At 38.6% G+C, this 23,374-nt stretch overlaps 1 protein-coding gene across 1 annotated transcript in view; it reads right to left on the bottom strand.

The window, feature by feature from the left end:
• Positions 1-23,374, bottom strand: part of SLC15A5 (solute carrier family 15 member 5) — a 65,869-nt gene that overhangs the window by 15,651 nt on the left and 26,844 nt on the right. The window contains exons 6-7 of the mRNA XM_010988860.3: positions 16,319-16,507; positions 6,567-6,698 (exon numbers count right to left, since the gene is read on the bottom strand). Coding sequence (XP_010987162.2) covers positions 6,567-6,698; positions 16,319-16,507 — 321 coding nt within the window. The remainder of the gene's footprint in view (positions 1-6,566; positions 6,699-16,318; positions 16,508-23,374) is intronic.

Here is a 23,374-nt window from a genome sequence, read left to right on the forward strand (position 1 = left end):
TGCCACCCATCAGAACACTTCTAAATCATCTTTGCTTGCTCTCGCAATGTGAAGTTCGTATCCTCCTGGTCTTCCTACTCTTCACTCCCATCCTGATCCCCTTTTGCTCTCATGAATGGTTCGTGTACTTTCTTGGACCCTTGAAAGGCCGTCTCCAGGATGTTCCCAACAGGAGAACCACATATCTGCTCGCACCTACATCCACCCTCTCCTTTCTCTCTTCTGTTTCAGGACAGGAAATAAGTTTCCACCCTCCGATAAAAAGCCAATCTCCCTTCTTTCTCTTGCATTTAAAACATTTTTTATTTGTTTATTTTTTTTATAAAAGTTCTAGAGATTGAACTCAGGACCTCAAACAAGCTAACATACCCCACCCCCCTTTTTTTATCTCTTGCATTTTTAACTTCTTCATTTATATCAGATATTGTTATCAGTTAAATATGCTCAGGTATCTCTGAAAATTAAAAAAAAAAATATCTTGAACCCACAGCTCAGTTTCCCAGATAAAATACAAGACTCACAGCTGCATTTGAATTTCAGAACAACCATGACATTTTTTAGAATAAGCATGCCCTAAATATTGCACACATCATTTTATAAAGTATAATTTATGTAAAGTATGTCCATAATATTGCATGGGGTATACTTATTCTAAAAAATAATTATTGTTTACAGGAAATTCAAATGTAACTGGGTGTCTTGTATGTTTCTTTGCTACATTTGGCGAATCTGCCCGCATCTTCATCCAGCCACCACTTTGTCTCTTAAGTCTTCCTCAGTGTCACGTTCTTCCAAAGAGTTGTTTAGATGTGATGCCTTCATTTCCTCACTTTCTAGGTATTTTTGACCCGACTCCAATCTGGCTTATTCCCTTCTCACTGCTGAAAAAATGACTCTTGCTAAAGTTATCAGTGAGCATAACGCTGCTAAACCAAGGACTACTTTCCCGTCTTCACTCTACTCGATCTCACATAGCATTTACCACAATTAACCATTTCCTCTTTGAAATCATCCTCTCTCTTATCGTCAGTGAACACACACGTGCATACGTGCACACGCCCACACACGTGCACACACACATGTACACATAGGTGTGTGTGTATTTCCCCCACCTCTCTCGCTGTCCTTTCTTTCCCCAGCAGGCCGTTTCCCCTCCGTCTAACCTCTGCCTTTGAGGCTTTTCAGGCTTAGGTCCTGGGCTCTTTTTCTCCTCATTCTTAATGTTCACACTAGATAACTTTATTCACTTCCATGGGTTCAAATACACAAATTATTTTCTTCTTTCTAGTTTACTGCAACTACAAATTCCTATTTCGAGAACAACTCTGTGATTCACACTGACACGGCTGTCAGTGGTCCCAATAATCATAGATACTTCAATGAGAATTTTTAAAAGATGACATTTTTAATTTAAAATGATCTTGGTGGGAATTAAACAGCTAAAGTCTTTGCTCTTTTCCTGAATTCTGAAGAGGAAGGACTAACAGGGACAAGAAGACGTACACCTTGACCTCTTGATTCAGCCTAATTATCCTTTTTCTCTGAGACATTTGGCTTAGGATCTCTCAATCACCTGCACATCCGTAACTAAGATGTCACTTTTCACTGAATTCTATTTTGGTATTTTTGTCAAAAGGTAAGCTCGAACTCATGCATGTGAGAAAATTGATCTGGTTGCTAATGGGATATAGTTGAAATAAGCAGTTTGACTGACTTCACTCCCTTATATTAGCATTGCTACTTTTAGATAAACTATTCCTGAAATGATGAGTGTGGGAGGATGGGTTTAGTCTCGTATCTTCTCCTTTAAAGCACTCAGAGTTAGCGATCCCAGAAGGATCAGTTTTCTCACTTGTACTGAAAATGTCACTCTAACAGTTATCTGTCTGCACAGTCAAGTTTCGAGAAATCTTTTGAATTTACCGCATTCACACCATTCTCCATCCCGGTGCTAAAAATGACTAATGTAGCTTGGAGACGGGGAGACTGTGATAGCGGATCATCTCCTTCAGTCGTGTGCGAACACTCACACACGCACTCACACACACACACACACACATGCTCAGCTGACACAAATCCTTAAAGGTTTAAAATATCCTACATGCTAAATGGATTGTGAGGCTGATGGGACACTTTTCACATAGCGTTCGTTTCAGTGTGGTTGGTTCTATCCAAAAAAATTGGTCTGGTTGTTTGATTAAATAGACTGATCTTATTTTTAAACAAATGGGCTGCTATGGCTTTATTTTCTATTTAAAGTAATCTCTGACATTGAAATGGTTTGAATATATTATTTAATTTTATCCTCTCATTGTCTCTGAGAAATGTGAAGTGCAGTGCATTCCTCTCACCCCTTTTTATTTGAATAAGAGGAAACAGTCTTAGAGAGAGAGTGACCTACCTGAAACCATCCCGAGTCATGCAGTAGTCAAAGGCTCACTGTCTTTTAGGGGCCCTAATGAGTCCCCATAAGCTAGCTTACGGTCACTGGAACCAAATTGTCTAAATGGGCTTCATTTCCTTTCTTGGTAAGTGCTATTCTGATGGCTAAAGGGACTGCCACAGGCTCAGATGAATCCTACTCCCAGAAAAACATGTGGCAAAGTCTCCTGTGACGTCATTCTGGGATGACAGAGGAGTGTGTGGGCAGAATGAGGATAATTAGGTGAAGTGGGGGCTGATTTTACCCAAAAGAGGAGGCTCCCTTGATTGTCATTAACTTGCAGTGAGGTCTCTAGGAATTTCCCACAAGGCTTTATTTTCGGTCCTGTCCAATTCAACAATTTTATCCAGTAGCTGGAAGAAGTCTAGGAACTTGCTTACTAAATTTGCCGATGACACAAAGCTGGTAAAGAAGTAAAGATTAGTAATTCACTGGATGACAGAATCAAGTTTTTAAAATGTCTGTTACTTAGGATGATGGGTTGACATTTATCAAGGATAGAGATAAGGTCCTTGATGTAATTAGAAACAGAAATGGTGATACGATGATTGGAACTGAACTGAGAACAACCGTTAAAAATTAAAAAACCCTCAGGTTTTAATTGACCATAAACATGATGCAACTACTGAAAAAGTCACTACAATCTCTGTTAGTATTTGAAAGAGAGAGAACGAGAGAGAGAGAGAGAGAGGGAGAGAGAGAGAAGGTTGCTAAACCTAACTTATCTATCCTGGTTGTATCCGTTTTGAGTATTGTGTTTGGTTCTGGAAACCATGATTTAAGAAAGATACTGACAAATTGTTACTTGTTTTAGTGGATGGAGGGGCTTTTATAGTGAAGAATCAGGGACTCATGCAATATGAAATATTTGGAGTGGCTTGTCTGTAAAATAGCGGGGAATCATAGCTATCTTTATTGAGCACTTATTGTGCATGTTAATATCTTAATCCTCTTAATAACAGGGTGAATTATTTACTGCTGTTATTGGCATGCAAATGAAGACACACAACTAAACTACCTGGATTTGAATCCATATAGTTTGACTACAGGATATACGCTCTTAACTCCTAAAGTCGTACCACATTATTTCTCCAAATATTTCTCAAATGTTTGAAGAGTTGCTAAGTGGATAGAAAATTAGACTTACTCTGTGGAGTATAGTTATAAACAGGTAGGCAGACTCAGGATAATTCTCAAATAGAGAATTTTTCTGGGCACTAGAATATGCTGGTATATCTTCCAGTTTTTGGTATAATGTTAGACTAGGTAACATCCAATTGTAAGAGTTTAACTTATCAGGATGTGATTTGATGTAACACAGTATTATTATAAATGGGAAAAAAAAACACTTAAAAGAAGTAAATCAAATTAATCAACAGTGATTTCAAAGGTATTCTTTTGATACAAGTTTAGAGACTGCCCCACCCCCTCACATCCATGTTGCTAAAGTGTTCTTGGTAAACTTCCTTTCATTGGCACCAAACTCTGCCAAAATTATATAAAAAATTTTAATCCATCATTTACTGTGTCTAGAATATTATCAGTAATATCCTATATGCAGGTCTCCATCTTAGGAGATTGGATTGCAGAAGTAACAAATATTATTAAAAAGCCCTCATACTGGGTGATTCTTCACAGCTGTCTGATATCTTAAAATCAACATTGGCATTGGTTTCAGAATGCTGAGAGGGTCAGATCTCTGTCAGGGGCCAGTGGTGTTGACTGGAGCACTTTTATTTTCTTATTTCTGTCTTAATTATTACATTTCAAAAATAAGGACAGTAATATCAACTTTATATGATGTAATAAATGCAGTAATGTATATAACAGGTCCTACCGCACTATGCAGATTCACAAAATAATTTTAGGTTTTCAGTGAAATGTATTTGCAAGGATAGCTGTGTGTAATAAAGAATTTGCTTGGCCTTTAGTCTTGATTCCTGGGTGGTAAACCCTAAAACTGTTGATTTTCCTTAGTGATTGAAGTGTCTTTGTTATTCCTGGTTGGTCCCTAATGTTTTATGTTAATGAGATGACTCAGAGTGGGGGCTGGCCAGCCAGGACAAACCATATGGATTGGAGGATAAGGGCTTTGAGCTTCAGGATATCAGCCCAACCTCTGGGGAGAGAAGGGAGGCTGGAGCTTGAGTTCAACCACATGGCCAATAGTTCGGTCAATCCTGTCCCACGTAATAAAGCCTCATAAAAACTGCACACTGAAGCTCAAATACGTTTCCCTGGGTGACAGTTCTCTGTGTATTGTCACATGTTGATTTGCCAGTTGGGCACTGCATCCCTGAGGATGAAAGCAGCTTCGTTTTTGGAACCCTCTCAGACCTTGTTCTATGCTCCTCCCCTTTTGGTTCTTTCTGATTTGTATCCTTTTGCAATAATGATGCTGTAATCATAAGTACTTTGCTTTCCTGAGTTCTGTGAGTCATTCTAGCAAGTTTATAAGCCTGAGGGAGTGTTGTGGGGGTCTCCACATTTATAGCTAGCTTATCAGGAGTGATGGCAGCGCTGGGGACCTCTGAAGTTGAGTCTGATGACGAAAATGAGGACTGCCTTGTGGAGAATTTAACTTGTGAAGTTTGGTCTGACTCTCGATCAGTTGCTAATGAAAAATTTAGACTTATATAAACAAGAAAATGAAAGTCATGTTTGACTTTGCAGTTCTTCTAGAATATGTCAAATGTAATTTGATTATAGACTGTTTTAAAGCAAAGTTTCAGAAACATCTTCATTGAGTCATGTTGAGGAAAATAAACATATGTTCAACAACTAAGATGTTCAAGTAGAGATAAAGGTAAGACTTTTCCAGTTCATCTTATAAAATCCTAAAACCAGTGCTTTGTTGTTTGTTTACAGATGAAGACTCTAATCACCAGAGATGTCAATAACTTGCTACAGTTCACATGCTTAGTTATGACCATTTGGAATTGAGCCTTTTGAGAACTGGAACCATATCTCACATAATTCCATGCAGCACAAGGCCTGGCATGTAGTAGGTATTCAATACATGCTTCTGATGAACGTTCTCAATTAAAATAAGAAAAGCAGTGGGTTTGACCCAAACAAGCAAGGATTGTAGATTTGTTCCCTAGAACATTACCGCTCCCCTACACCCCTGGGTATTTCGTGAGATCTGGAAGTTCATTTTACTTGCCACAGTATCTCCAGTGCCCACTGTGGTGCCTGGAGCAGAGTGGGTCCTCCATTAACATTTTTTGAATGGAGACCTAGTGTTAAAAGGAGTTTCTCATTCATAGAATTTTTTCCCATACTTTGGAAGTAGGTAAATTAAATTTATTGGTAGGGAACACAAATGAACATTCCTTTACATTATTTTAAAGGCACAACTCTAAGTATTTTTGAAAGCAGAGAATCAGCTTGCCGTATTTCCCATAAAACAAGCAAAAGTAAATTTAATCAGTTTTAAGCTGTATTAACATCTTAGAACAAATAAAGGAAGAAGTCTTTGGATTTAAAATACGGCCAACGACATTTATTTCACAGTGACAGCTAATCTTTAATGTCACCCTGTTTAATTTTTCTACCAGCACATGTAAGGGTGGTACTTTTTATGTTGCAGGTGAATTTTTGAGATTGGTTGTTTCTCCTGGACAAAGTATCTACAGGGAAAATTTTCCAAGATCAGTTGTTATTCAACTCACAATTTCTCTTTGGTCGCGTAGACAATATCTGAGGGCAAAAAGCCTCATCCAGATGCCCCACCCGCCTATATTTACACGGAACTTAACCTTTGCTCAGGTTTCTCTATGCCTGCTCTGAAACATTATTGCAGATAGCCTCATTGAAAGACCTAATCAGAATATAATGACCAGTTTATTTTAAAATACACTAAAGAAAGACAGCAGACAGGGTCTCATGAGAAGTGACATTCTGTAATTACCTCCTTCTATCAAAAGAAAAACAATTCCCAGAAATTAATGAATACAGCAAGAGTCTACTTCCTATCTTAATTCTATCTTAATTGCAAAAGTGGATCAATTAAAAAAAAATAGAGACTACAGTGGCAAAGCCCCTCTCTTAAGGTTTTGTCTCTCAACTCTCTAGTCATCAAATCAATATACATAGAAGCACAACAGGAAACCATTTTTACCTTCTGAGATGAGGTATACCAGCTCCACCAGCAGTGCCCCCAGGAAACAACCAAATCCATTGAGCAGTGTCAAAAAATTCATGAAGGTTCCTCTGATGGTTCTTGGAACAAATCTGCATGGTATTGCAGAGACTGAGAAGAAAAGAGAAGGTCAGAATTTAGAACATTCTCTCTCAAATCCTTTCATGGATACTGTTCAGATTAGTGTTGCCCATACCACAAAGAAAAGCAAAATTTGTGTTGGACTTTGTTAAAGTTACTACTGTAAGATACGTTATGATGTTACAATTTACACATGTCTACAAGGAATAATAAATGGCAAAATATACTCTTGTGTAGCTATCAGAAAAATCTGATTACTTGGTGGGTGAGTGTCCCAATATATTCACCCGAATTTCACCCCAATTTGAGTATTTCTTATGAATTTTGGATATTGCTGAGGCTTGTACTGGATAGTCTCATGGTAATCTATCAGTAAGGTCTATAACTCTGTGATTCTGTATACATCATTAGGTTCCTTATGGAAAACTTGAATTTATCATAGAAAATCAGCATGGAACTTAACAGCGTGGGCACTGGAGTTAGGGAAGATTATGCTAAAACACCGGGTCGACTCTTTATTACCTCTGTGATTTTAGGTAAGTTACTTAAACACTCTAAGCCTCAATGTTCTTCTCTAGAAAAGGAGGGTAAGATCATTACTCACTTGTGAGATCCTGTAACTGTTACTTGCTATAATATATGAAAAGTGTTTATTGTAATGCTGACGTGTAGGAACTGAAGAAGGTTAGCTGTTTTTAACAATATTAATTTTACCAATCACATAGCCCCTACCTGTGTGGGGCACAGTGCAAAGCCCTTTATATGCATTTAAACTATCCCATTTAAGGAGAAGCAATAGCTGGGTCTTCAAAGTGGTTATCTTTTAACGCCAGGTCATCATTGAGATAATAGTAATGATGGTGGCAGGAGGTTGAAAGAAAATCACGGAGGCAATTTTTTTTTCAATTTCAATTAAATTTTTTTTGATATCAGAAATAAACGTGTGATTTGGCACAGCCACTATGGAAAACAGTATGGAGATTCCTTAAAAAAATAAAAATAGAGTTAACATATGATCCAACCATCCCACTTTTGGGCATATATCAGGAGAAAATGTAAATTGAAAAGATAAATACAACCCAAGCGTTCACAGCGGCACCATTTACAACAGCCAAGACATGGAAGCAGCCTACGTGTTCAACAGATGACTGGATAAAGAGAACATGGTATGTATACACACACACACACACACATATACACGGAGGAGTACTACTCAGCCATTAAAAAGATTGAAATAGTGCCATTTTGCAGCAACATGTATGGACCTAGAGATGATCACACTAAGTGAGGTAAGTCAGAGAAAGACAAATATCATATGATATTACTTATATGTGGAATCTAAAAAAATGATACGAATAAACTTATTTGCAAAACAGAAACAGACTCACAGACATAGAAAACAAACTTAACAGTTACCAGAGGGGAAAGGGGGGAGGGATAAATTAGGAGTCTGAGATTAGCAGACACACAACTTTATATAAAATAGATAAGCAACAAGGTCCTACTATATAGCACAGGGAACTATATTCAGTAGCTTGTAATCTATAATGAAAAAGAATATATATATGTATAACCAAATTACTTTGCTGCATACCAGAAACTAACACAACATTGTAAATCAACTATACTTCAATAAAAAAGATTATAAAATAATTTTAAAAGTCCAAACAATTAAAAATGAAATAAGAATATATAATTTTACACATATCGTATCAACATAACTATGTTAAAATATGCATGGCAACCTTAGGGATACATGCTTAAATATTGATGATATATCTGCGATTTGCTTCAAAATTATACAGCAAGGAGGAAGAGAGTATGTGAATGAGGGTAGAGATGAGACAAGTCTGCCCATGTGTTGAAAATTATTGATGCTGGAACGTGGATACGTGGGAGTTTATTATACTAATCTCTCTCCTTTGTGTATGAGTGGCAAAAAATTATAAGGAAACACATTAAATAACATGAACAGTTTTAGCTTTGAGTAGTTGAAATATGGATTTTTAATTTTTCTTCTTTCTCTCCTGTACTTTGCAAATTTTTCTACATTGAGAGATTACAAATAAACGTTAAAGGTCTTTTAAAAAAGAAAAATGGTGACAGAAAACCGATAAACTGTAAACACTAAATTTTAGCTTCCTTCTCTCTAAGAAGAAAGAGATTCTATCACTCCTCCTTTCCCTTTCAGGAAAACTTCAGCCCTGGTTTCCCTGTCCTTATCCCTGGTAAAACTCGGCATTCGTCCAGCACTTTTAAACGAATGTCCTTAATACCTAATGTCAATGTATTAATGTCCCTTCCTGCATTCATTTAAAGTTTCTCTTTTGCTTTCTGTGTGTTCTCCACATACTTTTATTTATCATTCAATAAATACTGAAAAGGGTTTCTGTGCTCCAGATGTGCTGAGTGCCCAGGCTGAAGGTGGCAAAATGCATCAGTACATCTTTCCTGGATTTTAAACTCTGGCAGGGTGGAGCGCAGAGACACACACGATATTAAGGGCACTGCTAACCAGGTATTTAATACCACAGATGCTTATTGGAGATGAAGATAGTGTTGGTGATAAATAAGATACCATGAAGAAGGGCTTCCAATATTGACAGCAAGGGGCCGGCCGTGGGTACCACAGCTCTCTCGTGCGCTGCAAATCACCAGCCAGAGCCCGAGCCCAGGCTTGCAAGTTTTTTGTTTTTTTAGGAAGATCCAAAGGAGAGTAGGGGGGAAATGCTCAAGAGCCTTTGGGAAGAAGTGACTCACGGTTATAAAAAAGGATCTGGCTTGTGAGCTTTCCTCTTTATGAGGAGACAAACAACAGGCAGAAAGACGAAGCCGGCCGATTTCTTTCGCGGAGAAAAAGCAGAACGTACAAGCCCATTATTACTTTGCTAGTTAATTATTAATCCTATGCTTTTCTCTTGCTAGAACTTCTGGTGCGGTGCATAATTCATGAACGCACTTTGCCAGCTCTCTGCCTGCTGGTTAATCTCTCTTTGGTGTCATTTTCGTCGTTTTGAAAGCCTCCAGTTCCCTTTTAGAGGACTTGGCGTTTCAAGTCCTCGGATCTCCAATTTCAGGCATCTACTTGCATGTTCTGATCCTTTTCGACTTCGGTGATCATCAACTTGAGTTTTGAGGCTCCATAATTCTTCTTTCAGCACGTTATAGTCTAGGTATGATCAACACGTCTACCGCTATTCTCAAATTCTCATTTTACTATGAAGACACAGTAAAAAATATCCAGGAGGGTGCGTGAAGGCTGGCCCTCTTGCCAAGGAGAGCTGAAATGTGCCCCCAGGTGGAGGCTGCTTAACATTTGCAAAGACGCCGCATCGCAGCGTAGCCGGAATCTACCAACTATCAGGCCACAGCCTCCTTCCTGAGGCACTGCTACTGGGGACTCATTGCCGGGGATTTCTTTTACCCTAGTCGTTCTTAAACAAGTTAAAACGTGTTCATTGCATTCGGTGAGGAGTGATTTTGAACACATGGGGAAGAACCACCGTCCTAGAAAATGGGACTTCATCCTGTTAACCATTTTCAGATCGTGATTCCTTCCTCATTCCTGAAAACCTTCAGCTTTGAGTCTCATGTCATTCGATTATCACCTCATATTTCTCTGCTGCACTGTCAGCTGCCAACCTCTAGGACACTTTTCTCTATTATTCCAAGTCATCAGCTCCTCTCTGACGAGCACACTCTCCAGTTCTACTTCTGCCTTAATTCTCGGCAGGCTTAACATGTACATACAGATCAACCTTCCAGCCTTCCATCCCACCATGTCTCGGTGTCTGAGTTCCTTGACCTCCTTTCCAGTGTCCTTGGCTTCCACTCTACCTTAACCACTGATATGCGTGGTCACACCCTAAAGCTGGTACCCTAGACCAGGGATTGGTGAACTACACTCAGGTAAGGTCCAGCCTGCTACCTGTTTGTCAATAAAGTTTTATTGGAGCACAGCCACACCCGTTCATTCTATCTTGTCTGTGACCGCTTATACACCACGATGAGACTTTGGTTGTAGGTGTAGCAGAGACTGTCTGCTACTTACTTTTCAGAAAATGTTGGCCAACCGATGCCCTAGAGCAATAATTATCACCACTTCGTAATTTCATCTTTGTGAACCACCCCCCGCCCCCAGAACTACCACCTTCCATCTTCCCAGCTTACTCTCTGCTACTCAACCACAGAAATGCTTGCACCCCTGCAGGACCTCCAGTCCATTACTCCTTCATTATTTTCGCCCTTTTCATGCCCTTCATGTTCTCACTATTTTTTTTTTTTTACCCAATTTAAGTCGCATGGCCAACTGTTGTAATCATGTTCTTCCACATTCCCCCATTTCTTTGCCTATCTCTTGTTTTCTGAAAATCAAGACAGTTCACTGACTGCTGTCTCTACTCCTGTATCTGTGCAGCCTAATGTGACTGGAGAAAAACCCATAACCATGTTGAGCAACTTGTTTTAAATTCCCGCCCACAAACCTCAGAGAGCCTCTTAATGCTCCCTGGCAACATTCTGTGTATCTCCCCAGTGCCTTCTCTCCCCCATTGTCCTAGACAACAACTTCTTGCCTCTCCCCTCTCCTCCAGTCCCTAAAATGCCCTCCCCATCCTCACAGCTCACGGCTTGGCATCTGACTTCTCTGAAAAAACTGAATCAGCCGGAAGACAATTCCCATCGAATCTCCATCCCATATTTATACACCCATGAGTTTCTGCATCCACGTGTTCTGCCTTCCAAACTATTCCCACTGGTGAACCATGCTTGCTACTCTCTAAAGCCAAATTCTCAACTTGTATTTCCCCCTCCCTGACACCATCAACTTCCCCTCTCTGTTGAATCATTCCCACTAGAATAATGTATGGTGCCATCATTTTTCTTCCTTAAAAAAAATACAAACTAAAAAAAATCCTTTATTAACTTCATACCTTTGTCAGTCACTGTTTCACTTCTTTGTTCCCCTTTGCAGCAAAATTTTTCAAATGAGTTGTCTCCAATTCTTCTTTTCCCCTTATCCCTTAAAATGATTCTGATCAGGTTTTTATGCATTCCCATTCCAGACATAAAAAAGCTCTTGTCAAAATGACCAGTAACCCCTAAGTCATTTAATTCAGTAGTCAATTCTCAGTCCTCATCTTGGATGAGGATACCTGGATACCTTTCCTTCATTTGACTTCGAAGATGCTGCTTTCTTGGTTTCTTCTTTTCTCAGTAATCACTTCTTTTCTATCTCCTTTGCAAATTTCTCATCTTCTCCTGAATGTCTTAATGATAAAGTGCCTCAGGACTCAGTTTTTTTGTTTGTTTGTTTTTTTACTGGAGGTACTGGGGATTGAACCCAGGACCTTGAGCGTGCTAACCATGCACTCTACTACTGAGCTGCACCCACCCCCTAGGGCTCAGTTCTTGAATCCTCTTCTCTGTCTACACTGACTCCCTATGTACCCTGACTCCACGGGTGATCGCAGGTAGTCCCATTGCTTTAAATACCACCAAGTTGCTTATGACTCTCAGACTGAATCCACCTCCTACTTTAATACCAAATTATAGGCTTGGCTGTCCAACTCCCTATTTGATGTCTTGATTTGACATCTCATTCTCAGCATGTTCAAAACAAAACTCATGCCTACTCCACCTGTAGCCTTTTATCTGTATAGACGTCAACTCCATCCTTCCAACTGCTCCAGTCATAAACTTGGGTGTCATCATTAACTCCTCTCTCTCTCTGTCACTTATTCTAGTGGCCTATCTTCGAATGTGACTAAACTTTGACTATTTCTTGCTACTTATACTGCTACGTCCCAATCTGAGACACTCATGTGTCTTCCCTAGATTATCACCTCAATCCATCTATCCTTCTCCTCACTATAGTATACTCTCCACGGCAGAGAGAGGGTTTTTCTTTTGTTGTTTTAAGTGTAAGCAATATCATGCCACTTTTTCCCCATGTCACTCAGAGCCCAGATCAGAGTCCTTACCACGGCCACTTTGACTCATCTCTTACCGGGGTCTCCCTTCCTTACTCTTCCAACTGCATGAGACCCCTTGACTTTCGTGACAGCCACACTCCCATCTTTGCACCTACTGACTGCCTTTCCAGCAATGATGTTCTTTCCAGACACCCATGTGGCTGACTCCCTCAGCTCTTTCAAGTCTTTGCCCAAATGTCACCTGCCACTGAGGTGTCTTCTGACCAATGTCCTCATGCTGCAACCCGCTCCCTCCCTGCGTGACATTCCTGCTCTGTCTTTCCTTCCTCTATAGCACCCATCACCTTCTAACATGCTCTATAACTTAATTATGTGTTTCACTTACTGTTTATCATCTTTTTCCCCTTGGTAGAATGTAAATTCTACAATGGCAGAAAGTTTTGTCTTTTTTTTTTTTTTTAACCATGTGTCTTAAGTTCCCAGAGCAGTGCCAGGCACATTGTAGACACCCACACAGTGTTCTGTGAATAAACAAACACAGGTTTATGAGATAGCTGAGGTCTACACTGCCATGCTTAAGACATAATTTGAAAAGTTTTCTATTTTTTTTTCTTACAGATCATCTTCAGTGCACAGCGTGGCTCAGTGGTGTGAGAAATGTCCTTGGAAATTTGGGAAGTGATCTGCTGTGCTTCCTATCTCAGTGCTATCAAGGTAGGACACTGTCAGTAATTTGAATAATATATTTTTATTCTACCCCAATAGATATAGCTACAAATCTCATTCATTCATTTGTTTATTCAATCAAAATATATTTATTTGTCACCTGCCATGTACATGCACTTTTCAGGAAGAAAGAACACAGAAGAAGGCAGAGAAAGGTGAGAAAATGGACTTCCACATCATACCTTCTCATAATGAGAGGCAGGCCATAAGCAGACACTTATGAATAATATAATTTTAGATTCTGACAAGTGTTATTTTAAAAAATGGGGCAAGGTAATGGACTGGAAAGTGATGAGATGACCAGAGGAGATCTTTGAGAAAACTCAACGGCGAGAGGAAGCCAGCCACTTGAAAACAGAAGAAGGGGGATCCTTGATAGAGCAAAGAATAAGTCTCAAGACCTTGGGGCAAAAATAAGTGTGCCACCTTAGAAACACAGAGTGAAGATCACCAAATTTCTAGTGAAGTGGTCACGGGGAAGAATTTATAAAAGGTAGTTGGAACAGTCCACGGAGGCCAAATCAATTTATCTCCGAATTCCTATTGTGGAATTTCAAGCAGAGGAATGATAGGACTGATGCTTTAGAACGAGCATGAGAGCTGTTCGGAAGGGGCTGGGTTCCTGGGGCAGGAGAGAAAGCAGGGAGGCCAGTTAGGAGGCTTGGCTAGAACTGGGGTTAGAGACCAGGTGGATCGCGAAGAAGATGGTGAGACAGGGCCAGATTCAGACTGGATTTCAGAGTGAGGACTAGAGCTTGCTGTTGGATTGGAGGTGAGACGTAAGGAGGAAAAGGGACCTAGGATGACTTGTGAGGAAGACATGATTCTGCTCACACTGTCAGGTCTCTTGGTGTTCAAGTTGTGGGAGGTGTGGTAGAAAAAGCTGTGAGCAGGACATGTGTGCTTGAGCCCTGAGTCTTGGACTGTTCATTCACATGAAAGATTGGAAATTGGTCACAATTAATCACAATTATAACAGCACACATTACAGCCACTAATTACTGAGTGCTGTCTATATATTAGATGCTCTGCTTGTTCCTTTACCTAAAATATTTCACTTAGTCCTTACAACATCACCTCCCCATCTTATAGATGATGCAAAAGGCTCAGAAATGCAGAGCAATTTTGCCAAGGTCACACAACCAGTCAGTGGCAGAACTGGGTTTGAATTCAGGTCTGTCCGACTTTAAGACCATGGAGATCAACCACAATGCTCTACTGCCTCCCGAAGGAGTGATTCTTGACTTTACAGTTCAAAACACCCTTTCACATTTTATGTCATTTAATTCTCAAGTGACGGTTACACCGATGCTGGGATATAAGGAAGAATTACAATTATTTCCATTTTAAAGATCTAAAAGGTGAAGCTTTGAAGTTAAATGAATTTTTAAGGTCACACGTATAGTAAGTGACAAAGCTGGAAATCAAAACCAAAGTCTTCTGGTCCCTACCTCAAGACCTCTATAGAGAATAAGTCAGTTGATTTAGGTGGACCTCAATTTCCAAATAGGTAAATTAAGGATGGGAGGACTAAGTGATTTATATTACATGACATGCCTTCTTAACAGCCTAGATTTTTAAGTCCCTCTCTGGCTTTTGTTCGTTGAGCCACAGTTGCTGAGCTAGCTAGGAAGTTCCTGACTGCATTCGCTCATCACTTTCATTCATTGCCTTTCTTCACATCTAACCTATGCAATTTTTGACTGAACGCTTCCAACAATTTTCTAGAAACTTCAGGGAAGTCACAGACATTTGTGTGGTGGCATTCTTTTATACTTCTTTTGTATTCCTTGTAGTGTCAAACAGTGACATCCACATTTTAGAATCTCATAAAATCATTTGTTCATGCATCATATTTGGAACAAAATGATTTAAAATGATAAACAAGAAGTCTAACGTACATTTATCACTGTAATTGCACAAACCATTAATTTTATTTTGACTTTTTCACCAAATTGCCTTGGTATTGTATATGTGTGCATATACGTATTAAATATACATATATATTTAAGGAATTTAAGAATACCTGAAGATAATAGAATCACTGAAGATTTTAGACGAGTGAAGTGGTTAGACTTGTCATTTAGGATGATCACTCGAAAAGTTGTGAGCTGACTGATGCTGGGATATAAGGAAGAATGGGAGAGGGAATGGGAGAGAGATTGGAGGTAGGAAGATAGGAAGTTACAAAAATTATCCTGATAAAGTATAATTGGTGATTGAATTACAGTCAGGATCCCCAAGTGCAGGGAAATCTGAGGAAGGTAGACATATAAGAAGCAACAGGTCACACTGATAAATACACACACATGCGTATCTTACTGTACTGCAGGAAGTCCCTGGAATACTTTGATGTACTTTTAAGTGGCTAGTTTAATTAATATCAGCAATCTAGATACGCAGAAAACCCTTGATATTTAATAAAGTTATTTTGAACCTGTCTTATGGAACATGAGTGATCACACTTAATTTAGTGTTAATTTAAAGACGTTGAGCTATCTGGAAAATTGAGTCAAATTTTCATATCATTTGCATGTTGATATACTCTCAGAGTACACTACAAATGTCATTTTGGGGGGCAGTATATATATGTGAGTTTATCTGTGAATGAGAGGGAGAGGGTGGGAAGAGGGAGGGTAGGAGGAAAAAGGAAAGTGTGCCTCTGAGTAGACTGACGTTGTCTTCCAGGTTTTAGCAGAGTTTTTCCCTCCTGTCGTGTATCTGACCAAATGATTGCTTCCTTTTACCCGGTTAGTAAACCTTCCACTCCATCCTGTGTACATTCAGGCAGAATAAATAGTTGTCTGTATGCAGTAAAGGAATGAAGAGAAATTAGACTTTTTTTTTAAAACATGTGGGTGATACATAGGCTTGTTCTGAAGCAACATGGGCCATCTCCAGGGCGTGAACAGATCTCCAGCCACTGGAGGTGATGTGCTCCGTGTGAAAATTCAGTCTGTTCAAGCAGCAGGTGAAAAAATTGTTACTCACGGGCTGGGTTGACGAGGGTTTCAGCCACTCCAAGTAAAATGTATTGAAGAACCAGGTGGAAACAGGGCATGGAGGAAACGGTGAGAGCTTTGCCGGAAAGGGGCTGTTCCATGGCAGGGAAGTGCTTTCTGTGCATTTCAAAGAAGCCAGCTACCATCACAGACAATGCAGCAGAAAGATTTCCAGCGACTGAAGAAAAGGAATGTAAAAGAAAACAAATTTTTTTTTGAAGTCCGAAATCAGTGTAACAGGCCATAGCATTTTTTACACATTGACATTAGAACATGTTTCCTCAGCACTTTGTAGTTATTCTGGAGATACCCAGATGCCAGCCAGGTGTATTGCATGACTTTCCTGTGCTTGTGATACAGGAAGATAAATGTAGGGGAAGAGGATGGCCGCGTCCCAGGTCTCGGCTGAGTTCCTGGGACATGCGCCCTGCCAAGTGTGGGTCCTTGACTTCACATGGGAAAGAATTCAAGAGCGAGCCACGGTTGAGTAAAGGTAGATTTATTCAGAGAGATACGCATTCCATAGACAGAATACAGGCTGTTTCAGAAGGCCAGAGAGAGGACCCAAGGTGTAGGGTTTAGTTTAAAGTAAAAGTAGATACACACTCCGTAGACAGAGTCCGTCTCGCTCAGAAGGGAGAGTGGCCACGAGTGCAGAGGTTGTTAGTTTTTATGGGTCAGTTACTTTATATGCTAACAAGTGGGAGGATTGTTCCAACTACTTTTGGGGAAGGGGCTGGGATTCTCAGGAATTGGGCCACTGCCCACTTTTTTGACCTTTTATGGTCAGCCTCAGAACTGTCACGGCACCTGTAAGAATGCCATTTACCGTGTTAATATATTACAATGAGCGTAAAATGAAGCACAAGGTCTACTGGAAGTCAAATCTCCCGCCATCCTGGGCCTCAAGGCCTCCTGGGAGTTGAATCTCCGCCATCTTGGTGTTAATCGCTGTGTCATTCCTTGGACGGCGGTGCCCTGCCCCCTTCCTGTCTCACTTGGGCTCTGGTCTCTCAGAAACGGCTGCATTAACTTCCTATTTCCTGACTTGCTAGTTATACAGCCTCAGTTATTTAACCTCATTATCACTTTCCTCAGCTTTCAGATGGGGTTAATGATACTTACTTTGTAGGACGTCTATGAGAATTAAATAAGATAATGTACTGGTATTATTGTAACAGTTCCTAGCAGCAATTAATAGCAATTATTATTGAAGATAAAGCAATCATTTGAACTTTTATCCTCAGATAAGGTATATCATTCTGATAACTTTTTAGATATACCTGAATCAAAAATGATTTGGGAAAACTTAAAATGATCTCTTCATAAGATTTTAATCATTATTTTAAAATGGTTTTGAAGTAACCTGTAGGCATTGTCAATCCTCAGTTTTCTGACATTTCTCTAATCTTTGCAAAAAAAATAAAGCAGCTATTAGAGAATGTGAGGCTAGAAACTCTTGTCTGGGAAAAAATATTAAATGTGAATTAGCTAGGTAAAGACTATACATAAAAGCAATTATTCAGATAGTGGTCCAACTCTTCTCTTCTCTTTTACATTTATGCAATTATCTAGGAAATTTTGGTTGAAAATGAGTAAGAATTTTGTTACAATTTTGTTACAGTTTATATCGACTGCAACCATTCCATTTTTCAATTTATCATTCATATTAGCGGACTTAATCCCATTGTAGAGCAGAGGCAAACTTCAGCCTGATGGGATTTACTTGAAATTTAGAGACAGTCACATTTTGCTAACTTGCATAAAACTTCAGATAAGGCAAAGCTTTCAATTCAGAAAAATCAATCTAGTGTTTAAATAGCTTAGTATTTGTTTTGGTTGATAGAGAAACTTGTAGGTAATTTTTTTGATTATATCTTAGCATTTAAATGTATCCATAAATTTTGCTCTTTACTGAGTCCTCAAGAAATAGAAGGTACAAAAAAGGAGGAAATCTGAATGACAGAAAATTTAGGGAAATTTCAAATGTGTTATTTTAAATTAGGGTCCATGAAGGCCCATTCATAATGAAGTAGAAATTTTGTTTCTGTAAACAGGTTATACAAAAACAAAAAAGAAAGTTTAATATTATCTTCCTTTAAGTTCCTTAATATTAACTTCCTTCAAATTCATCACGTAATTTATCTAGATTATTTGGCATAATAAGACGCATCAGAAAGAGAGCTAAAACGTCCATGTAATTTCATATTTACTCTGTTACTGCTATCTGTAAAGCAGTATGCTAGGGCAGTTGGGGATGTCAGATGAAAAATATCTGTTCTCGGTCACTGCAAACTCACATTCTACTTGGGGATGTAAGAAGAACTTATCTCTAGCTAGAGAAGTGAAATAGATCACTTCATGCTTTAAAGAAAGAAAGGTTTCATATATAAGGGGGTTTCTCCTATTAGCGGTATGTTCCCGTATTTGGACTGAGCGATCCAAATTCTGCCTTTTGTTTCTCTTTAGACCACTGGGAACTCATTTCAGGAGATTCAGCTTCAGTTTGCCTGTTAATTTCTGAATCTGGAACGGGTAGCTCATTTACATGGAGATCAGATGCACAAATGTATCTATAAGGCGTACATTATTGCTTCAGATGGCGTACTAGAGGGTCTACTTCACCTCGCATTTAATTCCAGTGTTGATGTCAATGTCAAAGGTAAGAATCTGAGAAAGTTAATGGGCTTTTATTAGACGAATGAACAATGGAATGCACGAGTTATTCAGGCTAGATATGTGCCTGTTACTTCTTTTAGTGTTAACAGTTCCTCCTGCCAGCTATTTTGCAATACACTGTGATGTTTCTTGGGGAAAATGTAGCAGTTCTAGAAACTGTAACAGAGGAAAAGTAGTTTTGATGAAATAATTCTACTTTCAATGAACATGATTGGATCTCTGGCTTGGTTTTTAATTTATCAAGCATTCTGATTCCTACCAAAAAGAAACCTTATATCACTGCCAGTTATTAGAACTAGTTGAAGTTACTGGTTATGTAAAAAGGAACCAACACGTTGGCTGTACCTATATTACAAAGGACTTTGAGTTAGAATTTGAATTTTCAAGTTTTTATTTTAAAGAGGAAGGTCTGGCAGGTATGTGACTATACTTCACCTGCATTTCAATTTAAATGTTACTTAAAAGCCAAGATAATTGCTACCTACTGTGTCGTACACTTCTGCCTTGTATTAGGCTTAATAACAATCTTAATTAGGCTAATTTTAGTCAGATTAATACTTGTGTCAGCACTAGCTACTAAATGCCACATACTGCAGGATTTTAGTTAATGCTGAGGAAAGGAAATACTCATGATGTAAACATTTTTGAACTGAAAAAGGCTAAGACGAAGTAAATCCAACTAAGACAGAGGATAAATCACAGTGATGTTACTGATTCTGGATTTTTGGTGTATTAAGACTGGCTTTTAAATAGGCACGTCTGTCACATGCAATGTTAGGAAAATACAGTCCTGATAAAACACTCTGAGCTTATCAGGCCCTTGCCCTCCACAGTTCTGGGAGGTTTGGAGATTTTTTATAGTTGGTACTGTGGTACATTTCCTGATTTCTTTAGCTTGATAAACTCAGGAATGTCCCATCTTGAATCAGAAACGCCTCTTTCGCCGCATTGTTTATGAGCTAGACAAAGAGCGTGAGCTTACCTTTTCGTTTATTACGGTGCCAGTTTGACCAACTGAGTGAGATTTGTCCATCCCTCGCCCGTGGCCTGAGCTGTGATTATCTATGTGAGACACAAGGCATTGGCATTGTCTGCACCATCTGCCTCCTTAAACGTGACAGTCCCTGGATGGGGAATGACTAGATGTGAAAGGGAGCAGGGAGTCTAAGGAACAACTGCCCACTGTGGTGACAAAAGGATTTTTCATTCACTTAATAGCCTTAATGGGAAAAAGCAGTCAGGATTCCAAACTAACACTGATAATTTAACTTCTATACTCTAATAGCCATGGATAGCTGGTAAATGGATTAATAATAATTAGTAATATAATAATAATAACGATAATAATAATAATAATGTAATGGCTTTAGATGAGGAGGTCTGAATTCAAATAAGACTTACTATCTTTGAGACCCTTGACCTAGTAAATGATGATTTATCATGAGGTTAAGTGGGATATGTATGTGAAGGTGCCTAGATTCAAATTTGGAATTGATAAATATTTGTTCATAATTTACATACTTACATACTTCACTCATATTTCCAAGGCACTTGGGTTCAAAACGAAAGTAAATTTTACTATTAGATTCAATTCAGTTATATAAATTACTATCAAAAATTACCCTAGGTTTGTGCTTCTATGTCCTGATAAAACTTATCAATCTTCCATAATCACAAGAAGAACATGGGAAACTTAAGCAAATATCTAGTTAAAGAGATGCATATCATCACACTTCTTTATATTCCCATAGCAAAATATTACGCAAATAGGTGAACAAAAATGTAAATGAACAAATGAGTGGAGTCTGACTTAGAAAAGCTGAATTCAGTATTCTGTACTCAGAAGAATAGAGTTCAGGGTTTTTTTTCACGTGAGTCTAATTTTTTCTTTTTTCCTGTTCAGTAAGTCTGTTACCAATCTTGAGGAAGAATATTTAGTTCATTAACATCAAACAATATATTAGATCACTCTAACTTTCCTCTATCCAGAAAAAAAACAAAAACAAAAAACACATGCTTCTTTAAGAACAGACTTGATATCAAATATGCAAGAGTGGAGAATTGTCCAAGAGAAAGTAGCTCATATTTAAAGTGAATTTAAGACTTCTTATTCTCAGGAAGGACTTCTTTTTTTTTAAACATTTTTTTATTGATTTATAATTATTTTACGATGTTGTATCAAATTCCAGTGTAGAGCACAATTGTTCAGTTATACAGGAACACGTATATATTCATTGTCACATTTTTTTCTCTGTGAGCTACCATAAGATCTTGTATATATTTCCCTGTGCTATACAGTATAATCTTGTTTATCTAGTCTACAGTTTTGAAATCCCAGTCTATCTCTTCCCACCCCCCCGCCCCCTTGGCAACCACAAGTTTATATTCTATGTCTGTGAGTCTATTTCTGTTTTGTATTTATGCTTTGGTTGTTTTTTTTTTTTAGATCAGGAAAGACTTCTAATGTACTTCTTTCAGCCATGTTGCAGACCGTATTTTTCTAAAGTAGCTCTATTAAAAATTTTTTTAGCAATTAAGCATAATTTGGAAGCTCAGACTGAACTTTCATGATACTGTACAGGACTGCCAAAGTTTTTGGCATTGTGCAATATAAATTTACCCCCATTTTGTTCTGCATTTATTATGTTTTAATAATATACTTGCTGAAACAAATATCTTAATTTTCTTTCATATCCTCAAATAGTGTTGGAAATACTGGCTTTTGGATATCCACACTGGCAGATTTAAAAAAAAAAACCACTTTTTAAGATTTAAGGATTGACAGAACCTATTAAGATTTATAGTTTGCCTAAACCTATTACAATAAATAATGGCCAGGTTACTGGCTTACAGAATAAATAAAAAAGTTATGTACTCAAGGCCTCTGTAACTGAAGATAACAAAATAAACTAAGTCACTTAGAGTTCTTTCCGAAAACAAATCCACTCTGTGATGTGATTTGGAGTGATCTTGTTGATAGTTTTGGTAAATAACAGGAAGAATGTACCCTAAAATGTAACTTCTATAAACAGAGAAACAGCAAAAAATACAATAATGGGTTACTAGAAGGCTGCATGCTCCCCACGGAGCTCCACAAAGGAGGAGTTAAGAGTAACAGCAGGTTAACCAAGAGAAGAGAATCTTCCAGGTGCCTGACCGTGACTATTTCAATGAAAATATTTCTCAAGCAGACGATAAGACACAAGGTTGCCATTACATGATATTTCTTCAGAATTTCTTTGCTTTCTGTTTATACTCGCCAAACGATTAGACTTGCCTCCTGCAAACGATGCCTCAGTATTAGCTAACATTCACAGGGCTTCCACTGAAGTGTCAGGACTATGCTTCAGCCACTCATGTCATCCTGGGTGATTTCAAAAGTCTTACAGAACAAAGGGACCCAAAATTTATCTTGGGTTTGCCCCTCAGTGAAAAAAAAAATAAGTGAGCTAGAAGGCAAGAAAGGTTAGGTGGCTTTTCCAAGCCACCCAGGGGACGCTCAGTGGCAGAGACCCCTGTCTCTGATCGTTAGATTGAGCCGGGTTTTCCGGCATCAGCACGTGTCCTCTTGTTCCGAGGCAGTGCCTGGGGGACCACAGCCAGGCCGAGGAGGGTGTGGCCGGAATGGACTTCACCTCCTTCTCTCTCATTTCAGTGGCAGAAATTTTATGTTACGGTCTATTGCTTGCGTTCTGAGTAAGACATTTAACAATTTTTTCCATTTTTCTCATTTAAAAAATGAGAGTTGAGCTTTAATGTTCTCAACCATAGCAACAACAAAATGGGAAATATGTGAGGTAAAGAATGTGTTAACTAACCTTATTATGGTAAATGTCTTGCAGTATATACTTGTATCAGTTCGTCACATTGTGTACCTTAAGCTTATGTAGTATGTCAATTAGATCTCAAGGAAGCTAGAAGAAATGTTTGAAAATTATTGCTGTAAGTCTTACTATTGGAAGCAGTACTATATTGAATAGTACAGTGGATCACTAATTTTTAGTAAATTTTTCTACTGGTTCAGAAGTTAATGCCTCCCAGGTACAGCCTGGCCTTATATTTTAGGTGCATTACCTGGCTTAATTTTTAAGAACACACTTAGCATTGACGTAGGAGGAGAGACTGCTTTACTTGAAGAAGGAGCGACTATTGGGTGGTACTGGAAGTTTTACCAAGTTTTTATAGCAGGGGTATCTTTTGAAGAAGCACAAAAGTGTAGGAAGAAAATGGGATGCTGAGCAATGTGAGATTTGAGAAGCTGGACATCATCACTGTCAAATTCACCTTCTTTCCCGTTTGTCGAAATCAGACTTCAGAGCATGTAGCTAACTTAAATCTTAGTAAGACTGTTTTTTATTTTTAAAAG

The sequence above is a fragment of the Camelus dromedarius genome, chromosome 25, assembly GCF_036321535.1.
Source record: "Camelus dromedarius isolate mCamDro1 chromosome 25, mCamDro1.pat, whole genome shotgun sequence".
Classification (NCBI taxonomy): domain Eukaryota; kingdom Metazoa; phylum Chordata; class Mammalia; order Artiodactyla; family Camelidae; genus Camelus; species Camelus dromedarius.